This window comes from Monodon monoceros, unplaced genomic scaffold (assembly GCF_005190385.1).
Source record: "Monodon monoceros isolate NGI ecotype Baffin Bay Population unplaced genomic scaffold, NGI_Narwhal_1 Super_Scaffold_4, whole genome shotgun sequence".
Taxonomy (NCBI): Eukaryota; Metazoa; Chordata; class Mammalia; order Artiodactyla; family Monodontidae; genus Monodon; species Monodon monoceros.
The window spans coordinates 62,516,429-62,539,452 of NW_021703781.1; the positions used below are offsets into that span (position 1 = coordinate 62,516,429).

Consider the following 23,024-nt stretch of genomic DNA (forward strand, 5'->3'; position numbering starts at 1 on the left):
CTGAATGCAGAAAGCCATCCAAATAAGAAGAGCAATGGCAGGTTGGCCACAAGCAGCAGTTTAAAAGATAAACTGACAAGGCACAGCTCAGGGGGTTTTTCTGTGTCACTTCTGACCTTCCAAAATGACTGGGTCTATTTGCATCGTGGACCCAGGATTGTATAGCAGAGCCCATATTCCCCTTGGCATTGGCTGCTAGGAAACCTGGAATCAAATGTATGGCCTGAACAAGACTTTGCAGCAGGAATTTTGTGAACTAACCTCACTCTCTCCAGTTTTGTTCTGATGTCCTCGACCACCTATTTTTTTTATCTCCTAGTACTACCGAGACTTTCAGAGATTTCAAATCATTTTCAGGATTAAAGGAGAGGCAGGATATAAATAATTATCTATTGTTAAGGAAGACAAGAAGGGGAAGGAAGAGAGGCAGGAAAGGGAAAGGGCAGGAGAAAAGCAGCATACTAGCGCACATCAGGCCGAGGCTGGCAGGCCCGGGCCAGAAGGGGGCGACTGGGGCTCCGAGGAGCTGTGGGGAAGGACTTCCAGGCACGAGGCCAACACTCACATGATGGTCTCTAGTCCTATGATTGCATAGGAGAAAAATACTGGATTGTGCTCCACATCTGATCCTCGGAGATTGAACAGCCCTGAAAAAAAAAAAAAGTTCCTGTCACCTGCCTGAGTGAGAGTTTAAGGGGTAGGTTGTAGAGCAAGGGAAGAGCTTCCACTCGCTAGGGAAGGACTGGGCGGCATCTCTCAGAGAAGCTGGGAGCCTCACTTCCTGGTCCGACCTCTGAGCTGCAGTTGCTCATATCCACCAAATGATGGCACCAGAACTGTTTCTTACACTACCGCATCACCATCCCAAGAAGGGGATGGAAGAGTTATTAGTCAGAAAACCCAACAAATGCCCTCCAGACAAGAGTTGAAATGGTCCACCTGGCGGTGACCTGCCAGGCCTAGCAGGCCTGACGTGCCACAGAAAAACGCTCCGGCACTCCCAAATACAGGGGACGGAGCCAAGCACTCGCTCCCTTCTGAGGGGAACGACCTAGAGTAGAAAAACTGAGACCCACCCATGAGGGAGGCCAGATGAGGCCCTCTGTGCTAGGGTCAAGAGCCCCAGGAAGGCGGGGCTTCCCGGCAGAGGAACAAAAGCAGTGAGTCAGCAGGGCTCCAGCCCACGAATGAAACCCGAGCCTGCGGCCCACCCGGAACCACGGCTGGGTGGAGGACCTGCCTTGGCCAGTGTCAGGGGGTCTAGTGAGGTCACTGCGTGTTGGAGAAACTAGAGGGACCAGCAGAGAGCACAGCTCCCGTCCGAGGACTTCCAGCTGCCTAATGCTTGCTCTCCTGAGGATCAGAGTGCAGAGAAGACCCTGGCGTAAAAAGCACTGCCTCTATTTTAACATCATGGCCTCGCAAAATAAAGCAATGAGGCAACATGTTTTACCTATCAGACCAAACTAGCACTCTTTTTAAATGACAGCACCTGGGGCTGGCGAGGGTGTGGCGAGAGGGGTGTATTCACACACGCCTGTGCAACCTTTCCGGCAGGTACATGGCAAAATGGTCAAAAGCCCTGCCATGCACACCCCCTCTAATCCATAACACCACCTCTAAAGCCAACCAGAAGTTGGAAGAAAATTATCAGAAACTAAGACATGGATTGTGATGCACCAAGACTTTGATGGATGTTAACAAAATCACGAGAAAATTGGAAATTACTCAAAGGGCATATGTAGGGGAATAGTTAAGTAAATTATGATACAACCATATGATGAGATATTTAATATTCACTTAAAATTATGCTTATGTATGCTTAGAGTATCCCGATACACTGGAAAAAATCTAGCTACAAAATTACAAATGTGCAGAATGTTAACTGTGATTTTCTGCGTGTAAGGAAATTATAGGTGATTTTTTTTTCTTCTTTCTACTTCCTCTGCACTTTCCAGGTTTTCCGCAATGGAAATGTGTGTCTTTTTAATAATAAAGGAGAGAAATTAGCTTTATATGTTATTTTCTCCAACGTTAAAGTTATTTAGTTAATTAGGGATATAAATCACTGACACTCTTGACAAAGTTTGGAACTGGGGATTAGAGAGCTAGGACACTGTGCAGTAAACTTTCTTTCTCTAGTGAGAAAAATCAAAGAATAAGGCAGTGCCTTGTCTCAGGTACCCTGGGTCAAATCCAGTCAGAAAATAGCAGACAGAATAAGAAGATTCCTTCAGGTTCTAGAAGGCACTGAACAATTCCATGGGGATAGTTTAAGGTCTAAAGATTAAAAAACTGCTATTGTACCAAAAGGCTTGTTGAAGAACTTTCAGTTCCTGAGTTTTCTGAAGTAGAAATATTTCTAGAACATCCTCATTGTGAAGAACTTGGGGATATACAGGAAAAGGATAAAGAAAAAAATATCTCCTGTGATCTTACTTCTATACCCATAGAGACACACGAATGTTGACAGGCACCAAAAGTTTGTTGGAAATGTCCCTCCTCAGAGATGTCACAGTCCTGAGTAGACTGGCCAGAAAGGGACATCATCACAGATTTAACATCAGCCCCTGGCTGTAATACAGCTCTAGACCAAGCTACATTCCCCTCCCCGACTCCCTATAATTACTTCTCCATCCTACTCGGCATATCATATACCCCACTGGTGACAGTCTTTTGCTTATTCCCTGGCCACTCAGAAAGCTGAATTGCATGAACACACAGATTCCCAGAGAACCAATGCAGAGACTGGGTAACACTTCCCAACAGTGAAACCAGAGCACTCACATGCAATCTCATCCAGGGCAGTGACCACAAACCACACGACGTTCCTCTCGGCCATTTTCAACCGAAGATCTACAACTTTGTCCTTCCAGGAGATGCCTGCAAGAAACAAACATACTTGCGACTCCAGCCCTGGTCTGGTCCCAGGGACCTGCGGAAGCCAAGTGAAAGAACCCATTCCAAACATTTTTAACCAGCACCATATCCCAGGGAGCATGTTATCTGAGCAGACAGGAGGCCCAGATTCAAGCCCCATACATGAGAAGTGACTCTAAGCTAGTTGACTGTCAAGAGCTCTGACTACCTCAAAGAGAAAGTAATTCATTTGTTCATCCAACAAATGTCTATGAAGCATCTACACTTCCCAGGCATAGATATCTGCAGGTACCATGCTGGTCACTGTGGTTACAGCTCTGAGCTACATGCAGTCCTTGAGCTCATGGGGCTTACAATCTAGAAGGGAAGACAGACAATTAAACCAGCAAGTAGTGGGACTTCCCTGGTGGCACAGTGGTTAAGAATCCACCTGCCAATGCAGGGGACATGGGTTCGATCCCTGGTCTGGGAGGATGCCACATGCCTTGGAGCAACTAAGCCCGCAAGCCACAACTACTGAGCCCGTGTGCCACAACTAATGAAGCCTGCACACCTAGACCCTGTGCTCTGCAACAAGAGAAGCCACCGCAATGAGAAGCTTGCGCACCACAATGAAGAGTAGCCCCCGCTTGCCGCAACTAGAGAAAGCCTGCACAAGGCAACGAAGACCCAACACAGCCAAAAATAAAATAAATAATTTTTTTTAAAAACACCAAAAAACCAGCAATTAGTTACACTTCTGTACAGGGAGCTTTGAGAACACACTACCCAGCAGAGAGAACTCACCAAGTCTTAGATGTCAGGGGAATATCACCTACCACTTTACATTCCTGGAGATACGAGACTTGCCCTTCAGTGCTAAGACCGAGGAATTCTCTACAGTCTGACTCAGTGTGACAACCACTTCCAAATCACACTTGCACTGTCAGACACAGCCACGGCCTCCCTGCTCTCCCCAGGATGAAATTGGGGTCCTAGAGGAGCTCACCCCATCACTACCACCACCACCACCACCCAGCAAGAAACAGCATATGTAACGCAGGGCGCAGCCACCTGTGAACACAGCAGGCATCTGTCTTATTCGCCCAGCACCTAGCAGTGTCCTGTACACAGCAGGCACTCATGTGTCTGCTGAACAGAAGTTTTACCAGCCACACCTGCTCTCCCCCCTTCTATAAGCAATAGGTCAGAGCCTCTGCTTCAGTTGAACAAAACTCAAAACACGCTGATGGAAAATGTTGAGCTGACCCTGGGCCACTCACTGGACCCATCCCCCTAATCTGTAATACCCTCAGGTGAGGGTGTCACAAGGAAAGCAAGCTGGGGGCTGTCCCCACAACTAAACGCTGCTTTGAAGACCAGCTCGGGAATGCTGTTTAAAACTTGACTGAGAGTCTGGGCTGTAATGCTTTCTTCCCAGGACCCCTCTGGGCAATGTGCCTACATTCCAGACATCCCCCATCCACCTCTCCTCTGCCGTTTCTACAGCAAGGCTCCCTCCCCTGCAGCCCCACCTCCCAGGCCTTTCCCTCTGCGCTCCTCACTCTTCCATAAATCACACTTTCATCTCCCACAAAATGTTCACAGAACTTGCTCCTCACTCACCACTATCACACAAGCCAAAGAAACCCACCCACACCCCAAAGCTACTAAAGCAGAGGACAGACAGAAGGAGGGCGCCTGGGAAGGTGAACGTACAAATGCTGACAGAAGAAAAGGAAATGAAATCTAGAAACCTCTAGGCTCACTACAGTCCAATAAAAATTAATTTAAAAAAACAAAACAAAAGACAATCTGCTAAGGCTGGGGTGTGTATACAACCCAATCAGCTGTTGACACTGATTGTGGATTAATAAATATGAGAAGGAAAAAAATTTAAATAAAGAAATAAAACTCTCAAGGTGACTAAATCAAACAAAGAAAAGAAACCTGTAGTCTGTTTCCAATATTAGACACGTTAGAGGGGCAGTTAGCAACTGAATGGTAAAAAAGCCATCTCAGCAGCACCCACAGGTCTGCCCAGAGGAGCTTTGCAAGAATAAACTATGCCAAAGTAGGTGGCAAGTAGGTGGCAACTGTGGAAACAAACTGAACTCCTGCTGCATCAAATGCCCCACGTGCCAGGGCGGGGCAAAATCCTCCAGTCAGCTCAAGCTCGACCTGGATTCAGAGGACTTTCGTTGAGGTGAAGGGGCCGATGGTCGGGGGCCTTCTGGGCACAGCCGTGGTTCTGACCTGTGTAATCCAGGCCCAGTGTGATGAGGGGCTTGCACGGACGCTCAGGCCGGTCTGTCCAGATCTTGTCCACAAGGTTCTCCTTGACAGGAATTAGGTGGTGGCCAGCGCTTCTCAGAACCTTGGCCATCTTCTTCCAGTAATCTGAGGAGAAACACACGTGGTCTAGCTATGAACTGAACACCCTTTACAGGCAGCAGGGCTTTGAGAGCCTGGCACCTTCTGAAAGGCTATCCTGTGGCCCTGTGCTAACTCTTCTCCTCACCTTGACCTTTGTTGTGACATCAAATCATGCTGAGCCCCCAAATGTTCCACAACCCACAAGCAAACAGGGAGGATGGAGAGGCCTCTAGAACTCACTTCCTCACCCAAGATGAAAGGGCCTATGCTTACTCACCTGTAGGAATGATCAGTGGGTCCACACCAACCCTGGATCCTTCAGGAAGTATGCTCACCAGCCAGTCTTCCTGAGTTGGTGTGTCCTTCAGACCTACAGAGGGAAGAACTGATGAGAAACAATTCCCAGGGGACCCAAGCTCATTGTCCTATCCAGAAGGAGGCAATTCACCAACATCATGATAGCAGGGTCTTTATTAAGCACCTTCTTCAAAGAGAATTGACAGCACTTGGAAAATTTGAACTTCCCTTAATCCTGGAAGACTATGAAAAGTGTAAGATGCTATAAAAGGAAAGCATAAAGTAAGATGGTATATAAGGAATGGGTGAGACAGAAGAAAAAAAGAAACAGGATTTTCATTAGACCCCTGGTAAAAAGGCATCCCAGGAATCGCTGCAATACAGGTACATGGTGTCATCGTGAAGATCGTCTTGTATCAGCCTTCGGTCACTTTACCACTACTGGTGATGAGAGGGTGGGTGGTGATATGGTGAAGGCTAGAGCTGGGAGCCTCCCTTACATCGCACACCAGGTAAGGGGAACACACACCACAGTGCCCTCCCCTTATCTGTAAGGCAGCATTGCAGACTGAAGGCCCCCTCCAGACAACCAGGCCTGACTGGCAGCAGAGAAACGTATCCAAAGACTGTAAGAGGGACACACAGGAACCCAACATCGTGTCTTTAACTGGCTCCCTGGGCTTCCCAACTACCAAGAGCAAACAGTCATAGGACACCAAATAAGCTTCAAAAAAGGAACTAAAGTTATTTTTATATCCCCGTTTTTCTTTAATTCGACCCAGTATCTTGTATGTTTCAGATGTATACTTTTTTCATCAAATTTTTGCTAAACAACTAACATTCTGAGAAAATATTAAGAGCAAGAGTTCACATATTCTGAAATAGTACTGTTTTACCATTCTCCCTAGCGAGTACTGATAACCACATAACCACAGAAGGGAAGTTCAAAGGTTTGTAAAGAAATGAGCTCATGGGACTTCCCTGGTGGTCCAGTGGTTAAGAATCCGCCTTCTAATGCAGGGGACGTGGGTTTGATCCCTGGTCGGGGAACTAAGATCCCACGTGCCCCAACCACCAAGCCAACTAAGCCCAAGCGCCACAACCACCAAGCCCACACGCCTCAACTAGAGAAACTGTGTGCCACAAACTACAGAGCCCACATGCTTTGGAGCCTGAGCGCCACAACTAGAGAAGCCCACACGCTGCAACAAAGAGCCCACATGCCGCAACTAACACCCCGCGTGCTGCAACTAAGACCCAATGCAGCCAAAAAAAGCAAACAAATAAATAAATATTAAAAAAAAAAAAGAAATGAGCTCATGAATCTGTTCTAAAAAACTGCCTAGAAGCTGGCACTGAGTTGTTATTTTGTTATTTGATTCTTTCCTATTTTTTTCAAACCGCTAAACAAGCCACTTACTAACAAAGTTTCTTTAATGCCCCTAGTATAACTTTCACAGGATGAAGTCATATCATCTCCTAGAAGACAGATGTTTGGCAAAAACCCCAGGGATGAACCACTCCCCAGCTACACCCACCAGAATCTCCCTACACAGGAGAGACAGTGAGGAGGTGGGCTTAGGGCAGAAACTAGAGAGGGGCTTGGAAGGGAGAAGAACTCATCCGCTGGGCTGTTTTAGAGGACAGGCAGACAGTATTTGCTCCTCTGACACTCTGACCCCCAAAGCGCTGACTTATCTAACAGCTGGAGTTTAGGCCCCAGAGAGAGATGACCACACCCCAGAGGCACACTGAATGATCCACTGGGGTACAAGCAGAAAGTATTAGGACTTCCATTGGTAATTTTTCTTAAAAAATAAGATATCAATCTTTGCTTGTATTTGAAATACAGATGGACTGGGCGCATATACCATCAACAGAGGCATGTAATCAAAAAGTTTAAAGGTCTAGTGGCCTATCCATTTATAATAGCCCTACAACCCCAAGTGCCTGTGTGTGTGTGTGTGTGTGTGTGTGTGTGTGTGAAACAGAGAGAGAGAGAGAGAAGAGGGAGAACAACTGGGGCAACAACCACCTGTAGCTTTGATGTTTCTATATTTTTAAAAAGACTTTTGAGAAACGGAAATTTAAAATAAATCCACTGCCAGGATAAAAACGTTCCTAATTCCTCCTTCCCTAAGACAAACAACACTTATATATGTGGAGAGTGTGTGAAACACACATACACACACACACACACACACACACACACACACACACACTACCTCAGTAGGCTAACTGCTTGGATCTTGGAGTCAACTCAACTCAGCGTCAACAGCCCTCTGTTCCGTGAACCATGAGTCTGGTAACAACCTGATTTCCTCATTACTTCCAACTACAAACAAGAAATACCAGGGATTTGGCCTCATCTTCTCTTCCTCACTCAGCCCTGGTAGCCCCTTTTGCCTCCTTCTATTGTCCAAGTTCAAAATTCAGCAGGCAGAGGCCTTTGTACAACCACTAAAATCATGTTTCAAAAGACTATTATAGTGACAAGGAAAAACACAGCACAAAATTAAATGAAAAAACAAGAGTACACACACACACACACACACACACACACACAATCATTATCCAATAAACACTGAGCTCTATGCTTCCCATATACTATTTCTTTAACCCTCACCATTTTATGTGGTACTTACTATTACTATTCCACCTTACATATGAGGAAGCTGAAGCACTGAAGGTGAAGCAACTTGCCCAAGAAAATTCCAGACCCATGCTCTTGCCCTATGGCTGAGCTGCCAGAAGCAAGTCAGGATCCTCAGAGGGAGAGCTTCCTAGCTTCAGTTGCCAATGGCCCCTTACCTTTATCTCTCTTTGAATCATGAGGCAGCAAAGAGCAACGGAAAGGCCCCAGTGCATGAATCAAATGCACAGCAAGCTATGTGAGCTGCAGCAAAGCAACTGTCCTCTCTGGCCCTCAGTTTCTCCTCACTGAAATGAGTATCCTGAACCAGGATCTTCCAAAATTGAACACGCAATGGTATGTGTATATCAGCATGTCATTTTCTTGGTTTTCCTTGTGCCATGAACTGGACTGTGTCCCCTCAAAATTCATACGTTGAATGTAACTATATTTGGAGACAGGGGGTTTAGGAGGTAATTAAGGTTAAATGAAGTCATAAGGTAGAATTCTAATCCAGGAGGACTGGTGGCCTTCTAAGCAGAGGAACAGAGAGAGATAGCCATGTAAGGATACAATGAGGAGGAGGCTGTGTGCACGCCAGGAAGAGAGCTCTCACCAGAACCTGACCACAAAAGCACCCTGATTTCAGACCTCCAGCCACCAGAAATGAAAAAGTAAATTTCTGTTGTTTAAGCCACCCAGTCTATGGTATTTTGTTTTGGTAGCCTGAGCAGACTAAGACACCTTGGATTCTAAAAGGGGCCCGTGGCCCCATAAAAGGGGTAAGATCCAGAAGCCCTGAGGAGCCTAGGGTCCCCTGCCAGAGCTGGCCAACTAAAGTTGAGACGGCTGTGCCTCTACGCACCCATCTTCATGAGCGTCCAGTTGCTGTCCATCTGCTTGGCAGCCTGGAGGAAGTAGCGCCCATCAGTCCACATGGCCGCATGTTCTTCTGTGACGATGGCTGTGCCTACAGCAGGGGAGCAAGGAGATGAGAAAGGTTTCTGACCACCACCTAGAAGCTGCACAAAACGGCAGCAGGCAGGCAAGCACGGTGAGGGGCACCAGATCCCGTGTGGCCTCACCACCGCTCTGGTGGGGCCTCTGGTGGGGCAGCGGGGCCTTTAACTCCAAGAGAACCTCCAGGCAAGAAAAGATGATACCACTGAAAACCAGCTGTGGGCCAAGCTCTGAAAGAAACAGTCCTGAGTCAGCCTGGGTATTGGTCCCTGCACAGAAAGGACCCCACTTGTACAGCATGAGTCAAGGCCAGTAGAAAGAGGTCTGTGGACCTGCGGCCACAAGGGTCTCGTAATTAACAAAATAGCGGTGAATCTGCTCAGTGATCGCAGCCATCTGCTCCACCAGACACTCTAAAGGAGGTGTTTCACCTTTCCCAAGAGAGACCACCTGGATGCTGTCAGTGTTCATTGTGATGCAGCAGTTGGTCACCAGCCGGGAGTTTATGCCTCCCACCTCTATCTGCCCTCAGTTCCCACAGGCCCAGCAGAACTCAGGGCTTTCAGCAGAGGTGTCAGCCAAAATCAATCCTCAAGTGCCTTTTACATCAACGGAACCAGTGCGCTAACTGCGAGGAGAGGGGCTCGCACCAAGTCTAGCAAGGATGGGAGTCTGAAGGGGGGAACCCATCCTAAAACTCAAGGGCACAACAGCTTTGGGAAAGTTAGGGCAGGGCAACAATGTAACTCAACATTCATCTTTGTTATTTAAGCTGAAACTGAAAACAGAGAAACCAAAAGTCAAGCGCTTAGACAATTACACAGGACCAATAGGCTAAGGAGGGGGTTTTAAGGATGCTATTAGTGTCCCACTTCTTATTTGGAGTGCTAGTTACACAGGGGTATTCAGGTTAATTGATACACTTTTCTGTATGTATGTTACAGTTAATAAAAAGTTCAAAAATATTTTTTAAGTAACATTTTTTAAGATTTGAAAAGCAAAGGCATAGAGAAAAGAGACACTAAAATGTAAGCTTAGGAGCTGGGGATGCTGGGACCACATCCGCTCTGCAGAGGCTCAATGGGGACGTCTGGTTTGCATTTTTTTTTTTTGGTTCTATATCACAGGCTGAAACCGGTTCTAGTTATTTTTGAGAGGCAAACAAAAGTACCAAAAGAACAAAGAGAATTTAGAAACTCACCCGCAGAGCCATCGAATCCAGAGACAAAGGCCCGCCGACAGTCACACGGAGCAATGTACTCACTCTGGAAAACAAAAAGGACAAGGAATTGGACCTTGATCAGTCACATGCCGACTCCTGCTCGGCCCAGCAGGGCTGCAAAGGCTGGCAAAAGCTGGGCACCTGCCTTCAAGGAACTGCCAATCTAGCTGAAAAGGCGAGCTGAACATTTTTTTTTTAATTAGTGCACACTACAGAAGACCCTAATTAATTACGGGCTAAAGGGCTGTTCCCTTTAACCTCAATTTTTTCATCTGGAGAACAAAGCAAGTCAAGAGAAACAGATCAAAACTGCTCTTTCCTCACTGAGATCTCACTCAAAAAACAAACCAATAGCCTTCTCCCTTCCTTGCCACTGACATTTAGGCATCTGTTATTTTTCTCAAAAGCCCGAATTTCTGTTTTATGTGCCAATAATTCCCTAACTTAAGTCTCTTTAGATATCAGCTTATTTCTGAACTTCCTGTTTGTATCCTCCATGCAAGGCAGTGTCACCAATCTCTCCCACGCAGACCCTGTCCCTTCCTGTTAGGGAACAAAGGGAAATGCTTCCTCTAACCCAGGAGGCTTCAGCAAAATAAAACATCATGTTCAAATCCAGGTCCTTCCCAGCCAATAATCCCTTGCCTCTGAATGGAATGGGATTAGGGCTAAGAAGGTAAGAGGTTCCCATTCCTGGGGAAAGGGTATGAGGCCACATTGTGTAACTTCTGGTAATAGCCAGTGAGGCACAGAGAGTCAAGTAACTTGTCCAAAGTCACACAGCTAATAAGTAGCAGAGGCAGGATTTGAACCTGGGCGGTTTCAGAGCCTCAACTCTGAAGCCTTATGCCATGCTGCCCCCATAAAACACATCGTATCCCATCCTCAAAATAACTCTCCAGGATAAGACCAATAGCAAATGAGAAAATTGAGGTTCAAACACAGAATCTTTAAGCAACCAACACATCAATAGCAGGGCCAGGATCTGGTCTACTCGAGACCAGAGCCACTGCTCCTTCTCCTGTTAGCAGGTTATTCCTGAGCTAAAGGACTTGGCAGGGTTAAGAATGCTTAGGATAGAGAAGGGGGCTGCTGGCTGGACCCCAAGGCATTTTGGGACAGTCAACATGATGTAGGGGAAAACGGCTCCCAGGTTCTAGTCCTGCCGCGTGGATGAGAGCTGCCCCTTTCACAAAGGCAGCCACAATCGCAGCCTCAGACCAGTCACAAGACCATGACCCACAGAGGTGCTGGCAGCATCAGCAGAAAGAATCATGATGGCAGGATGAAGGGGCTCTGAGAGCTCTGGGTCGCACCTGCCCTCTAGCCGGCCCAGCTACGTGGTCTGCAACAAGTCTCCTCACCTCTCTCAGCCTCAGTTCCTCATTTCTACAACTGGTCATTTCAGATTGCTGAACGCAATGGCAAGCAAATGTTTGATCCCGAAAACACAAGGGAACATTGACCAGATAGCACTAAGGACATAAAAAGAAGTGGCCTCCAGCATCATTTATGAACTGTAGAGCCCTCCTTTGTTTATTGACCCAGGAATTAGTGAGTGCAAGACTGAAAAAAAAAAAAAAAGGCCAAAATGGGGGAGTCTGTTCCTACCCTTCTCCTAGTTCTGTTGTGAGGAACAGTAAGTGAATGTTCAAAACAACTCACCAGAAACCTGGGAGTGCTGCGTATATGCAACAGAAGAGACAATATTAATCTCTTCCTCCTGAGTGGTGAAAAAGCAGCTAAGAGGCTGGGAAAACTCAGTTAACAAAAAAAACCTTGTGCTAAAACTCAGAGTACACAACGGGGAAAATACAGAGGGGGCACTCTGGACCAACAAGGAGGTCCGCCTGGCTGGGTGCTCTCCCACCCGACGCACAGTGAGGAGGCAGGTGAGGGGCTCGGCCTGGCTGGGCTCTGGCACGCAGGGACACAGCTCTTGAGGAGTGCCCCACCCCTACCTGGGGAAGCCGGGGCGGAGGCTCACGTCCCCCCAGGGGTTACCTGGAGCTGCCTCTCAGCAAAGGCAGGAGAAGAGTTTCTTCAAAGGGAGATGGAATTAACAGCAGGTGGATGTGTTTGGTTTGGGATCGAGATGAGGGTGGAGCAAGAACGTCTAGACATGACCTAAGTGGTCAACATGCCAGAAAGACATCACTGACCAAAGCTGTCACCTCCATACCAACTGGCTAAGCAGAGGCCAGACAAGCACTGGGCCCAGGCCTCCCACTCTTCCCCCAGCCATGAAGCTGGCAAAGCCCGGGAACATTCTCCCTAGAGAACAGCAAAAGGCCTAAAACAAGCCAAAGCCTTAGCATACTAGGAAAAAGCCGCAAAGAAACACAGCCATTGGCTTTTTTCTCCAAAACTGTCCATTTATCTCCATCTCTACTATGTCCCGGTCCAAGCCTCCCTCATCTCTACCTGGACCACTGTCCCTACAATCCACTCTTCACACACACTCAGAGGGAGCTTTTCAAAATGTGTATATGTCATGTTAGCATCCCGCTTAAAATCCTCCAATGACTTCCCATCACACTTAGGATAAAATCCAAACCCCAGGCCAGTCCTCAAGGCATAGCTTGGTCTGGCCCTGCTCTCCGCCCACAGTCCTCCCACTCACACTGCTCCAGCCACACCGCCTGCTTTCTGCTCCTCGTGCTTGCCAATCTCATTCCTGCTTCAAGGCCTTTGCACATGCTTTTCCTATAAAAGTCTCCCTCTGGTCATGGCATGGCAGGCTCCTTCCCATCATTATATTTCAGGTCAGATGTCATCTCCCCAGAGAGGCTTGCCTAGACTATCCAGCTACAGTAGCCACTCAGCCTCTTCTACCTCTCTGTACAGTACATTTTTCTAGATGTTTCTCTTCTTAATGACTCTTTTACACTGTTACTGTCCTGCCCCCCAGAATGTAAGTCCCATGAGATCAGGGTGTTTGTCTGTCTTGTTTGTCACTGTCCCTGTACAGGGCACAGGTGACACACACTAGGCCCGCATCCAATACTTGCAGAATAAAGGAAGAGCAGGAGGAGAGATGAACCTTTCTCCGTAGTTAAGACCTTGGCCACCTCTTTGAAGACAGAGAAAGGGCTACAAGCCAAGAAATGCAGGTGCCCTCTAGAAACCGGAAAAGACAAGGAAATGGATTCTCCCCAGAGCCTCCAGAAGTCACTTTAGCCCTGCTGACCACTGCAGACTCCAGCCCTCCAGAAGTGTAAGATAATAAATTTGTGTTGTTGTAAGCCACTAAGTTTGTCACAGCAGCAACAGGAAACTAATGCTTTATCCAACAGGAAAAAGGCCAGAAGGGATTACAGCTGGGGTTTCAAACTCAAAAGCCCTAGGGTACAGGCAGGTAAACGAAATGAGTAAAGCAGGACAAGAGGCTGCTCCCACTCAGCTCTGATTCCTGTCATGCTGGAATGTGAACCACGTGTTGCCAACCTTCAGTATTTCAGGAAAAGCTAAATATATGTATGTTCGTGAGAGATCACTCAATTTTTAAACGTTGGCATCTAATTCAAACAATTTAAATAACACACAGCCAAATAAAGCATATCAGTAAACTACAGAAAAAAAAAAAAGCCTCAGCCATGTCTCAAAATCCAGCTCAAACATGCCCTCTTCCACAAAGCTTTCTGACCCAGCCAGTTTTCAGAGATCTCCCACACCTCTGAATTTTACCAAACCATCCACAGTGGCATTCATCCATGCTCCCCACCTTGGGTGATGATAACAAATAATACTGGCTAAGACTGACTACTTGCCAATAACTATCTTCATGTCCCCTAATTCTAACCCCAACAGCAGCTCTGGAAGGTAGCATCCTTCCCATTTACAGACTTAAAAAAAAAAAAAAAAGAAGAATCAGCAGCTCAGAGAAGTAAATTACTTACTTACCACCCCCCCCCCCCAACCAAGAAACCACTGCTCTAAGTGGCAGAGCCGAGATCTGATCTCAGGTCTGACTTTCAAAAGCCCATGCCTGGGCTTCCCTGGCGGTGCAGTGGTTGAGAGTCCGCCTGCCGATGCAGCGGACGCGGGTTCGTGCCCCGGTCGGGAAGATCCCACGTGCTGCGGAGCGGCTGGGCCCGTGAGCCATGGCCGCTGAGCCTGCGCATCCGGAGCCTGTGCTCCGCAATGGGAGAGGCCACAACAGTGAGAGGGCCACGTACCGTAAAAAAAAAAAAAAAAAGCCCATGCCTTTGCCACACTGCCAAGCAACTGCCCCCCATTCACCTCTACCTTCATCAACCACATAACAGATGTCTCCTACATGCAGGAATCAAACCTATGTTCAAGCCTGGCTCCCCCACTTACTGGCTTTCTTGTCTCTTAAATGAAACCAAGTCAAGGTATGTGGGAAAAATGGATAGCTGCCCAAAGATTCACGCCCTTTCCTTACTGTAAAGTCACTGAAGAGCGGTTGGTTTCCCATCCAGGACTTCATTTCCCAGGCCCCCTTGCACCTAGGCGGGATCACATGACTAGTTCTCACCAACAGAAAAAGGGTGGGAAGTGATACCTGAGTCAGGGCAGTTAAAGATGGACGCACCCTCTCCATACTCCTTCCCTTCCTCCAGCTGGAATGGTGGCATCACATGGATGGAAAGTGCCTGGATCCCTGAATCACTCTTCTTCCTAGTGGAAGAAAGTCACCCACCAACCAGGAACACCCACTCTGGACTGCTACATGAACAAGAAATGAGGCTCTGCAATACAGTCACTGAAACTTTGAGATGTGTTACCACAGCTAGTGTTACTCTAATTAATACAGTGAATAAAATCACTCCGGGATAAAAATCACTACCTCCACCCCAGGAGAAAGCCTATTTAAGAAATAAAAACAGGAAGCCAGCTCCTGGAGGAATGGGAGTAGAATCAAAAAGAGTTTCGGAAAATTGGAGTCATGTCTTCCAGAAGGAGGAACCATAAACACAGCCAAAAGCTCAAGGTGGCAGAGCCGCCCCCACAAGGATGGGGTCTGTGGACTAAGCTGAGCCCAAAAGCAGACGAGGGGCCTCACAGAGGGGGAGGATGAAGAGTTCGGAATTCTCAAAGGTGGGGCCAGTTCAGTTCTGGCCCCAGCCAATGATTCTCCTGGTTTGGGGCCAGTCGTGCCCGCAAGTCCCAACATTTGGCTTAGAAGGTACAAGAAAACACCCAGATTACAAGAAAGAATGGACACTTCCTCCCTGAAAAAGTCCCCCCCGGCCCAAACTCATTAATACTACAACCATTGTTCTGACTTTAAAAGAAAAAAACCTTAGAGTCGAAAGGACAGAGAGGAGCAGACCCCTGGAGTGCCAAGTCCTTGCACAATTACATATTCGGGGTGCGTGTTGTCTCCAACATGCAACAGTGTGTGGGTGTGTGTATTTGTGCTTTGGAAAGTACACAAAGGACAGAATTCAAGACTCCTCTCCATTTCTCTAACACCCTCCCCCTCCCCAACCCGTAGGAGAAATTCCATCAACCCTGAATCTAGCCTGAAACGAAACAGGAACAAGAGCCCCAGAGCACAGCAGCCTCTCTATTACTGAGGAGGCTCCTGCGGCAGGTCACACACAAAGCCAGCACTTCCTGTCCTCACAGTCCTGGCAAGGACCCAGAGTCCCACTTAACAGTCATCCCAACGAGGGCCCTCCTCTCCACAGGACCCGAAACAAGGAACGTCGGGCTTCTCATTTCTTTCTTTGGATGGCACCACAAACCCTCTCAGCTTCCAAACTTCCCAGTTCCCTCGGTCATCTGCCTGCAAGGTCCTCGCTCAATCTATCTACCGCTTCTCCTCCAAATCCTTCCCTTCTTCTCTGCTCCTAAGACCAGCACCCAAGTCCAGGCCCTCTGTACCCCGACGCTGGGATCCTGCACTGGCTTCGGAACAGGCTTCTCAGTTCCCAGTGTCTCCCTTCTCCAATCCACGCTGAACACTGCTCCCGTTGATTGATCGTGTCACTCTCTTATTCAAAGACCTTCAGTGGGTCCCTACTGTGTAACAGAAACCTAAACTCCTGACTCTGGTGGCTCCTGAGTGGCCTTGACCAGACCCTATTATTCTTTCTTCTTTAGGGTTATCATTATTCATGTTCTCCTACTTCCATGGATTTGCCCATGGTATTTCCTGCACCTCTCTACCTATAAGCACCCAAATTCTACCTGTTCACATTCCAATTTAAATGCATTTCCATCATGAAGCCTTCCTTGACCCTGCCAGCTTAAAATATTCCCTCTCACCTATGAGTTCAGTCCACACTTTAAATCTGTGCTTAGCATTAGAGAGGCCACCAGACACATGTAGCTACCAAGCACTTGAAATGTGGCTAATGTGACTGAGAAACTAAATGTCTGATTTTATTTCAACTAATTTAAATATAAATTTTAAAACTGATGCTCAAGGCTCAGTTATCACAAAACTTTTTAAGTATGTTTAGAACAACTTTGGTATGTAAGGCCACTTTTTCAACTGTAAATTTTATGAAATCTAAATACAGATCAAATATTTCCAATGAACATTCCACATTCAAGTTGAGATGTTTTGTAATGAAATACATACCGGAATTGAAGACTCAGTATAAAAAAAGAAATGTAAACTATCTCACTAATGATTTTTTATACTGATGATGTGATGAAATGATAATATTTTGGACATACTGGGGTAAATAAAATGTATTATTAAAAATAATTTCACTGTTTCTTTTTACTTTATTTTTACTATGGCTATTAGAATAGTTAAAACTACATATGTGCCTCATATACTTCTACTGGACAGTGCTGATTAAGTTCTTTCCTATGACATTTACTAGTCTCATTTTGTGTTAGATTTGTGACTGGGGCTATCTACTCTTTAACCTCTTTAAGGGAATATTTTCCCTCATTCATTTCTATAATAGTAATAATAACAACAACAGAAATAGCAGCTAATATAATGAGACTTATTAGGTGACAGACATGCTTTAAGCATTTATATCTATTAACTCATTTGATCCTAACAACAGCCCTAAGAGATAGATATGTCACTGTCCCATTTTTGCTGGTGGGAAGCTGAGACGCAGAGAGTTTCCCTGACACTTAGGAGTTTGAGGTATAACTTACTCGAGGTCAAGCAGCTAGTTAAGTGGCAAACCTGCCACCTGAACCCAGACAGTTTCTGGAGCCCATACGCTTACCTGTATGCTAACTGCTTGCCTTTTACATTTGTCCCAATACTTAGCCCTGATATGGTAGTCAGGAAATATGCACCAGACAAGCAAAACACAACTTCCCCCGCCTTGTAAGGCAGATGGCTAAGCTACAGCAATAGAAATGATAACCAAAGATTATAAAAGAAAAATGGGGGGGGGGTAGTGGGGAGGGAAGTGAGAGAGAAGAGGACAGCAAGAGTACAAGAATATAAGTTTGTGAAGCCTAAACAAATAGAGACTTCTGCAATAAAAGTGCCAGCTCATATCAAGCAAGCTTAACTTTTTGTGTTTTCAGGATGTTGCTGGAAAACACATTTTTCCAGGATTAGAGCTTCAACTTCCTCCTTTAGGGAGGAGCCATCCAACTCTGATATTCCAGATCCATTAGCAGGAGGTGAAACACTGAGGGAAAGCCTGGAACATCACTGGGGTTTGGCCAGTGTCGCTGCCATTCCCAAAGCTGAACAGGAAATTGCTTTGGGTCTATTAGGTCACACCTAATGTCAAAGACAGAATTTTAAAACATCAATCAGGGTATTAGACCAAAAACCAGCATTATGATACCAAAAAAAGTTGGCTCAGGAACAGCACCCAGGACCAAGAACATCAAGATAAACTTGGCTTGGCTACAAGAATGTCCCCTACCAGTAAACACAGATTTTATCCTAACTCCAGGCAAAAGAAAACTGAAATACCAACACTACAAAGCTTCCAGCACACCCTTAACTGGAAACCTTCAAAGGTTACTGCAAGTAATACTCACAGGTCAAATCTTTCCATACAATGAGGCCTCACCTAGAGGTGAAGGTTCATAAATAAAGCAGAACTAGTAGGAGTTTGGCTGCTGCTCCACAACAGCCTGTGAGACCATTTCAAAGGAGAGACCCAGTTTCGGAAAACAGTGTGCTAGTGCTATGAGGGTTAATGTTATTTGTCAACTTGACTTGCTAAGGGATTCCCAGATAGCCAGCTGGTAAAACATTATTTCTCGGTGTGTCTGTGAGGTTGTTTCTGGAAAAGATTAACATTTGAATTGGTAGACCCAATAAAGATCGCCCTCACCGATACACATGGGCTGCATCCAATCAGTTGAAAGGCAGAGAATGAAAAATACCACTGGTGAATCCAGCAGAGAATCCATGTGACAGGAGGCCCAAGTCCAAAGGCTGAAGCCTGGGCCTGACAGGAGGCAAGGAAGAGCCCATCAGAGGTACCCAGGCAGGAGAAGAAAAAAGGAGTTCCTTGAGGACAAGGACAAGGTCTGCCCTTCTTAAATGGTGGGATGCCCAGTTCCTCTGCTACTTACACCTCCTCAGGCCCAAGCTATGTTGGCTACCCTACCTACTCATCCAGCGCTTAGTCAAGATGAAACTTTGGTTCCTATGAAGTTGGTGAATCTTGTTCATCTAGAGAACAGAGGTGAATGGAAGAATTCTGTTACCAAAGCCCCACCCTAAACCCCACCAGTCTCTCCTTACCTCCCCCCACCTACTAAATTTAACATTACAGTACACGGCCACCTCGGCTTTCTCACGTGCCAACAGCCCCTTTCTGGCCTGATCTGCTGCTTCTCCTACACTTACACATTGCTCTCCCACCTCCCCCTTCACCCCTTCAACCACTTCTACTTGCCAAACCCTCATCTTCAGGGGCCTCTCCTCTTTACACCTCCGCTTCCTCTCACGTCTTCAAGGAGCAAGTTCAAACCCACTGTGGTACAAAAAGTGCTACTGAAGGTCAACAGACTAAGGAATTCCATGGAACAGAGTCCCTACCCCACTCCTGAGATGACTGTGGAAATTCCATGGACATTTAAATCTGAAAAGTGCTGAATACTTCATCTGTTCCTTAGAGTTGTACAGTGCACACTCAGATATTAAAGGCCCTGAGAAATCCTACAGTTAAGAAACTGTTCAAATGGGCAAAGGACTTGAATAGACACTTCTCCAAAGAAGATACACAAATGGCCAACAAGCACATGAAAGGATGCTCAACATCACTAATCACCAGGGAAATACAAGTCAAAACCACGACATATTACCTCATATCCATTAGGACACCACCATCAAAAAAAAGAAATAACAAGTGTCGGCAAGGATGTAAAGAAATTGGAATTCTTGTACGCTGTTGGGGTAAATGTAAAATGGCATGGCCACCATGGGAAACAGTATGGAGGTTCCTGAAAAAATTAAAAATAGAATTACTATAGGATCCAGCAATCCCACTTCAGGTATATATCCAAAAGAACTGAACAAGAGCTCACACATTTACAGATCCATGTTCAGTGCAGCATTATTCACAAGAGCCAAGAGGTGGAAGCAACCTGAATGTTCATAAACAAATGAATAAAGAAAATGTAGTATATACATACAATGGATTATTATTTAGCCTTAAAAAAGAAGGAAATCCCGTCATAAGCTACAACATGGATGAATCTTGAGGACATTACACTAAGTGAAATAAGCCAGTTACCAAAAGACAATATTGCATGATTCCACTTAGATGAGGCACCTAAGGTGGTCAAATTCTTAGAAAGTAGGATGGCAGTCGGCAGGGACAGGGAGAGGTGTTCAGTGGCTGTAGTTTCAGGTTTGGAAGACGAAAAAGTTCTAGAGATCTGCTGTACAATTATGTGTACACAGTTAACACTGATGCATTGTACAGTGGTGTGAAAAATAGTTAAATGTTAAGTTTTTTTACCACAATAAAAAAAAAAGGAACTGTTCAGCTCATTTCACTATTTTCTTGACCCCTGACTACATTTTTTGCAGAACACCTTACAAAACACAACAGGAATGCTGTAGAATATGGTTTGGGAAATTCTGTTCTAAACATCAAAATATCCTGAATGTCGTGCTGTTGCCTCAAACTGTCCAATCCCTTTGGTTATTCATTTCAGCCCTTCATTTGCTCCTGAGGCCAGGAAATCTCCTGTGCCTCCAAGCAGGGGTCCAATCTTGATGCTGTCCCCAGGTTAACACTGGCCTGATATTGTCACGACAATATGGTTTGCCACCGTTGGAGGAGGGGCAGAAAGGAGGTCAGCTAGAGTGGACCTCTTTGGGGAACTTAGCTTCAGCTTACAGTAATACCCTTATCTGCCACCCCCTCCATCATGTCAGACCCTCATCAGTCATGTCAGTGCCACACGTGATCTCACATGTGAGCACGCACACACACACACACACACGCACACACACGTACTTATACACTCACAGTGACCAAGGGTAAACACCAAGCTACTACACCGATCAAGTTCTCACCCAGGACTCTGGATTTGGAATTAAGGTTCTGGCTCAATCTGGTATCTTGAAAGTAACAGATAAAGAGATATATATGCAGAAACTGTGGGGTGGCCATCTATTCACTATCTACCTTGTTGCCTGAGACAGAAAGAAACTTATCTGCAGCAAGAGCTGAAACCCCTCCCATTCCAGTCCTCCTAGGGGGCCAGCTGCACCCTGCCTTCAGGTTCCATGGGACATCCTACCTGAGGGATAACTCCAGAGAGTACCATTCACAACCCGGAGTTGTGCCAGTGCAGTGGCCCTGCCCCTAAATCCTTATAAAGCAGTATTTTTATTGCTCAAAGTACTTCAAGGTGGTTTCTATTGCCTGCAACTAAAGAATTCTAGAACACCAGTATTTCTGACTATTGCTTTTTACTTCCTTAGGCTTTTGCCAGAGGAACTTACCACCTTGTTTCTGAAAAGCACTCTAAGCTTCCCTGCTTCTCTGCCTTTGCTCCTACTAATCCTTCTATCTAGAATCCCTTCCCCCTTCTCTATTTACCCAACTCTATGCGTCCTTCAAGGCCAAGTTCACATGCCTCCCGTGCCCATGAAGCCTTCCATCACCCTCCCCTCTTACCCTCAAACATTCACAGCCCTCTGCCCAGATTTTCTTGATGTAACATCCACATTCCACCTTGCAATATAGACATGTGTATGCATATCTTAACTCCATCACTAAACTGCCTGCTTCTTGAGACCAGGACCATTCTCATCTTTGTGTCATGTACCATACCTAAGGCAGTGCACATAAACAAAGGCTATAAAAAGTATATGTGTAGGTGACCCTATGGAAGAATAGCACTTTGTATACCATCTCAGGTCTCTACTAAACCGTAAACACAGGGAGGGCAGGAATTCAAACTTAAATTCGTCTTTGTAACCCTGCAGTACCATGACCATGGTGTAGGCATCCAAACACCTGCTGACTCAATGAGCTAAAAAAGTAAATCCTAGAATCCTTTCGTCCTCTGCTTTTCAGGCCCATCACATGCAGTCTCCACCTCTCTAAACCCGACTCTCCCATAATTAAATCACTCGTGTTCTCAGATATAGAGGGCACTTATTGAAATGCTTCCACCAAAGGCGGTGGCTGGGGGGATGACGGGGGTAATATACAGAATCATCCCTAAAACCTGCTAGAGTGGAGATCCAGGATGAATTTCTGGCTGCCCTTCTGGCTGTGCCAGTGGGACAGGATAGTCTGGATGGGGAGAAGGGAGGTAGGACAGACAATTCTGCTGGGGACATGGTGTGGCAAAGGAGATGGGGTAAAGTGCATCAGCAACAGAGAGGTCCAGACTTCTGCCCCTTCGTTTATCTCCTAATTCTTCCACAATTTATTGAAAGCTAGCTATATACACTGGAAATAAGGAAGCCAGGGCCAAATCAATAAGCATTCAGTGAGACTCTACTGGACACAGGTCCCTGTGCCTAGCCCTGGAGAACATGCTTAGATGTAGGTTGACAACTTGAATCCTACAAACACATTGGGGCTGAGGGAAAGGAATAAAAAGAAACGAGGGGCTGACGAGTTCCATCACCAGCCCATCTCCACTCAGTACCTGGTGGGCATCTCCCGACGGGATGATGTAGGCCTGGATTGGTTCTGTCACATACTCCAGGTTCCTCATGGCTTGTCTCAGCTGCCGAAGCAGCTCCGAAGTTACCTTTGGAGCCATTCTGCTGTCTGCAACAACAGGAGAGTTTGTACCAAAACCAGACTGCTCCACGCCACTCAATGACTAGTTAAGTACCAGAGTGGTACATTTGTCATAACTGATGATCTATATTGACACATCATGATCCCCCGAAGTCCACAGTTTACATTAGGGTTCACTGTTGGTGCTGTATACTCTATGGGTTTTGACAAATGTATAATGACACGTATCCATCATTATGATTTAATAGTTTAATAGTTTTCATTGCCCTAAAAATCCTCTCTGCTCAGTCTATTCATCCTTCTTTCCCCTCCCCGCAATCCATTGGAATGACTAATCTTTTTACTGTCTCCATAGTTTTGCCTTTTCCAGAAAGTCATATTGTTGTAATCTTACAGTATATAGCCTTTTCAGATAGGCTTCTTTCACTTAGCAATATGCATTTAAGATTCCTCCATGTCTCTTCATGGATTAATAGCTCATCTCTTTTCATTGCTGAATAATATTCCATTGTCTGGATGTACCACAGTTTGTTTATTC

General features: G+C 46.1%; 1 protein-coding gene across 3 annotated transcripts in view; it reads right to left on the reverse strand.

Moving 5' to 3' along the window:
• The window catches only part of XPNPEP1 (X-prolyl aminopeptidase 1), a 54,795-nt gene that overhangs the window by 19,618 nt on the left and 12,153 nt on the right, over positions 1-23,024 (reverse strand). For 2 of the 3 annotated variants that reach the window (XM_029245708.1, XM_029245707.1), the window contains 7 exons: positions 22,389-22,513; positions 10,326-10,389; positions 9,030-9,134; positions 5,513-5,605; positions 5,116-5,259; positions 2,788-2,883; positions 566-647 (listed from right to left, as the gene is read on the reverse strand). In XM_029245708.1, coding sequence (XP_029101541.1) covers positions 566-647; positions 2,788-2,883; positions 5,116-5,259; positions 5,513-5,605; positions 9,030-9,134; positions 10,326-10,389; positions 22,389-22,513 — 709 coding nt within the window. The remainder of the gene's footprint in view (positions 1-565; positions 648-2,787; positions 2,884-5,115; positions 5,260-5,512; positions 5,606-9,029; positions 9,135-10,325; positions 10,390-22,388; positions 22,514-23,024) is intronic. The other variant, XM_029245709.1, reaches the window with a different exon arrangement.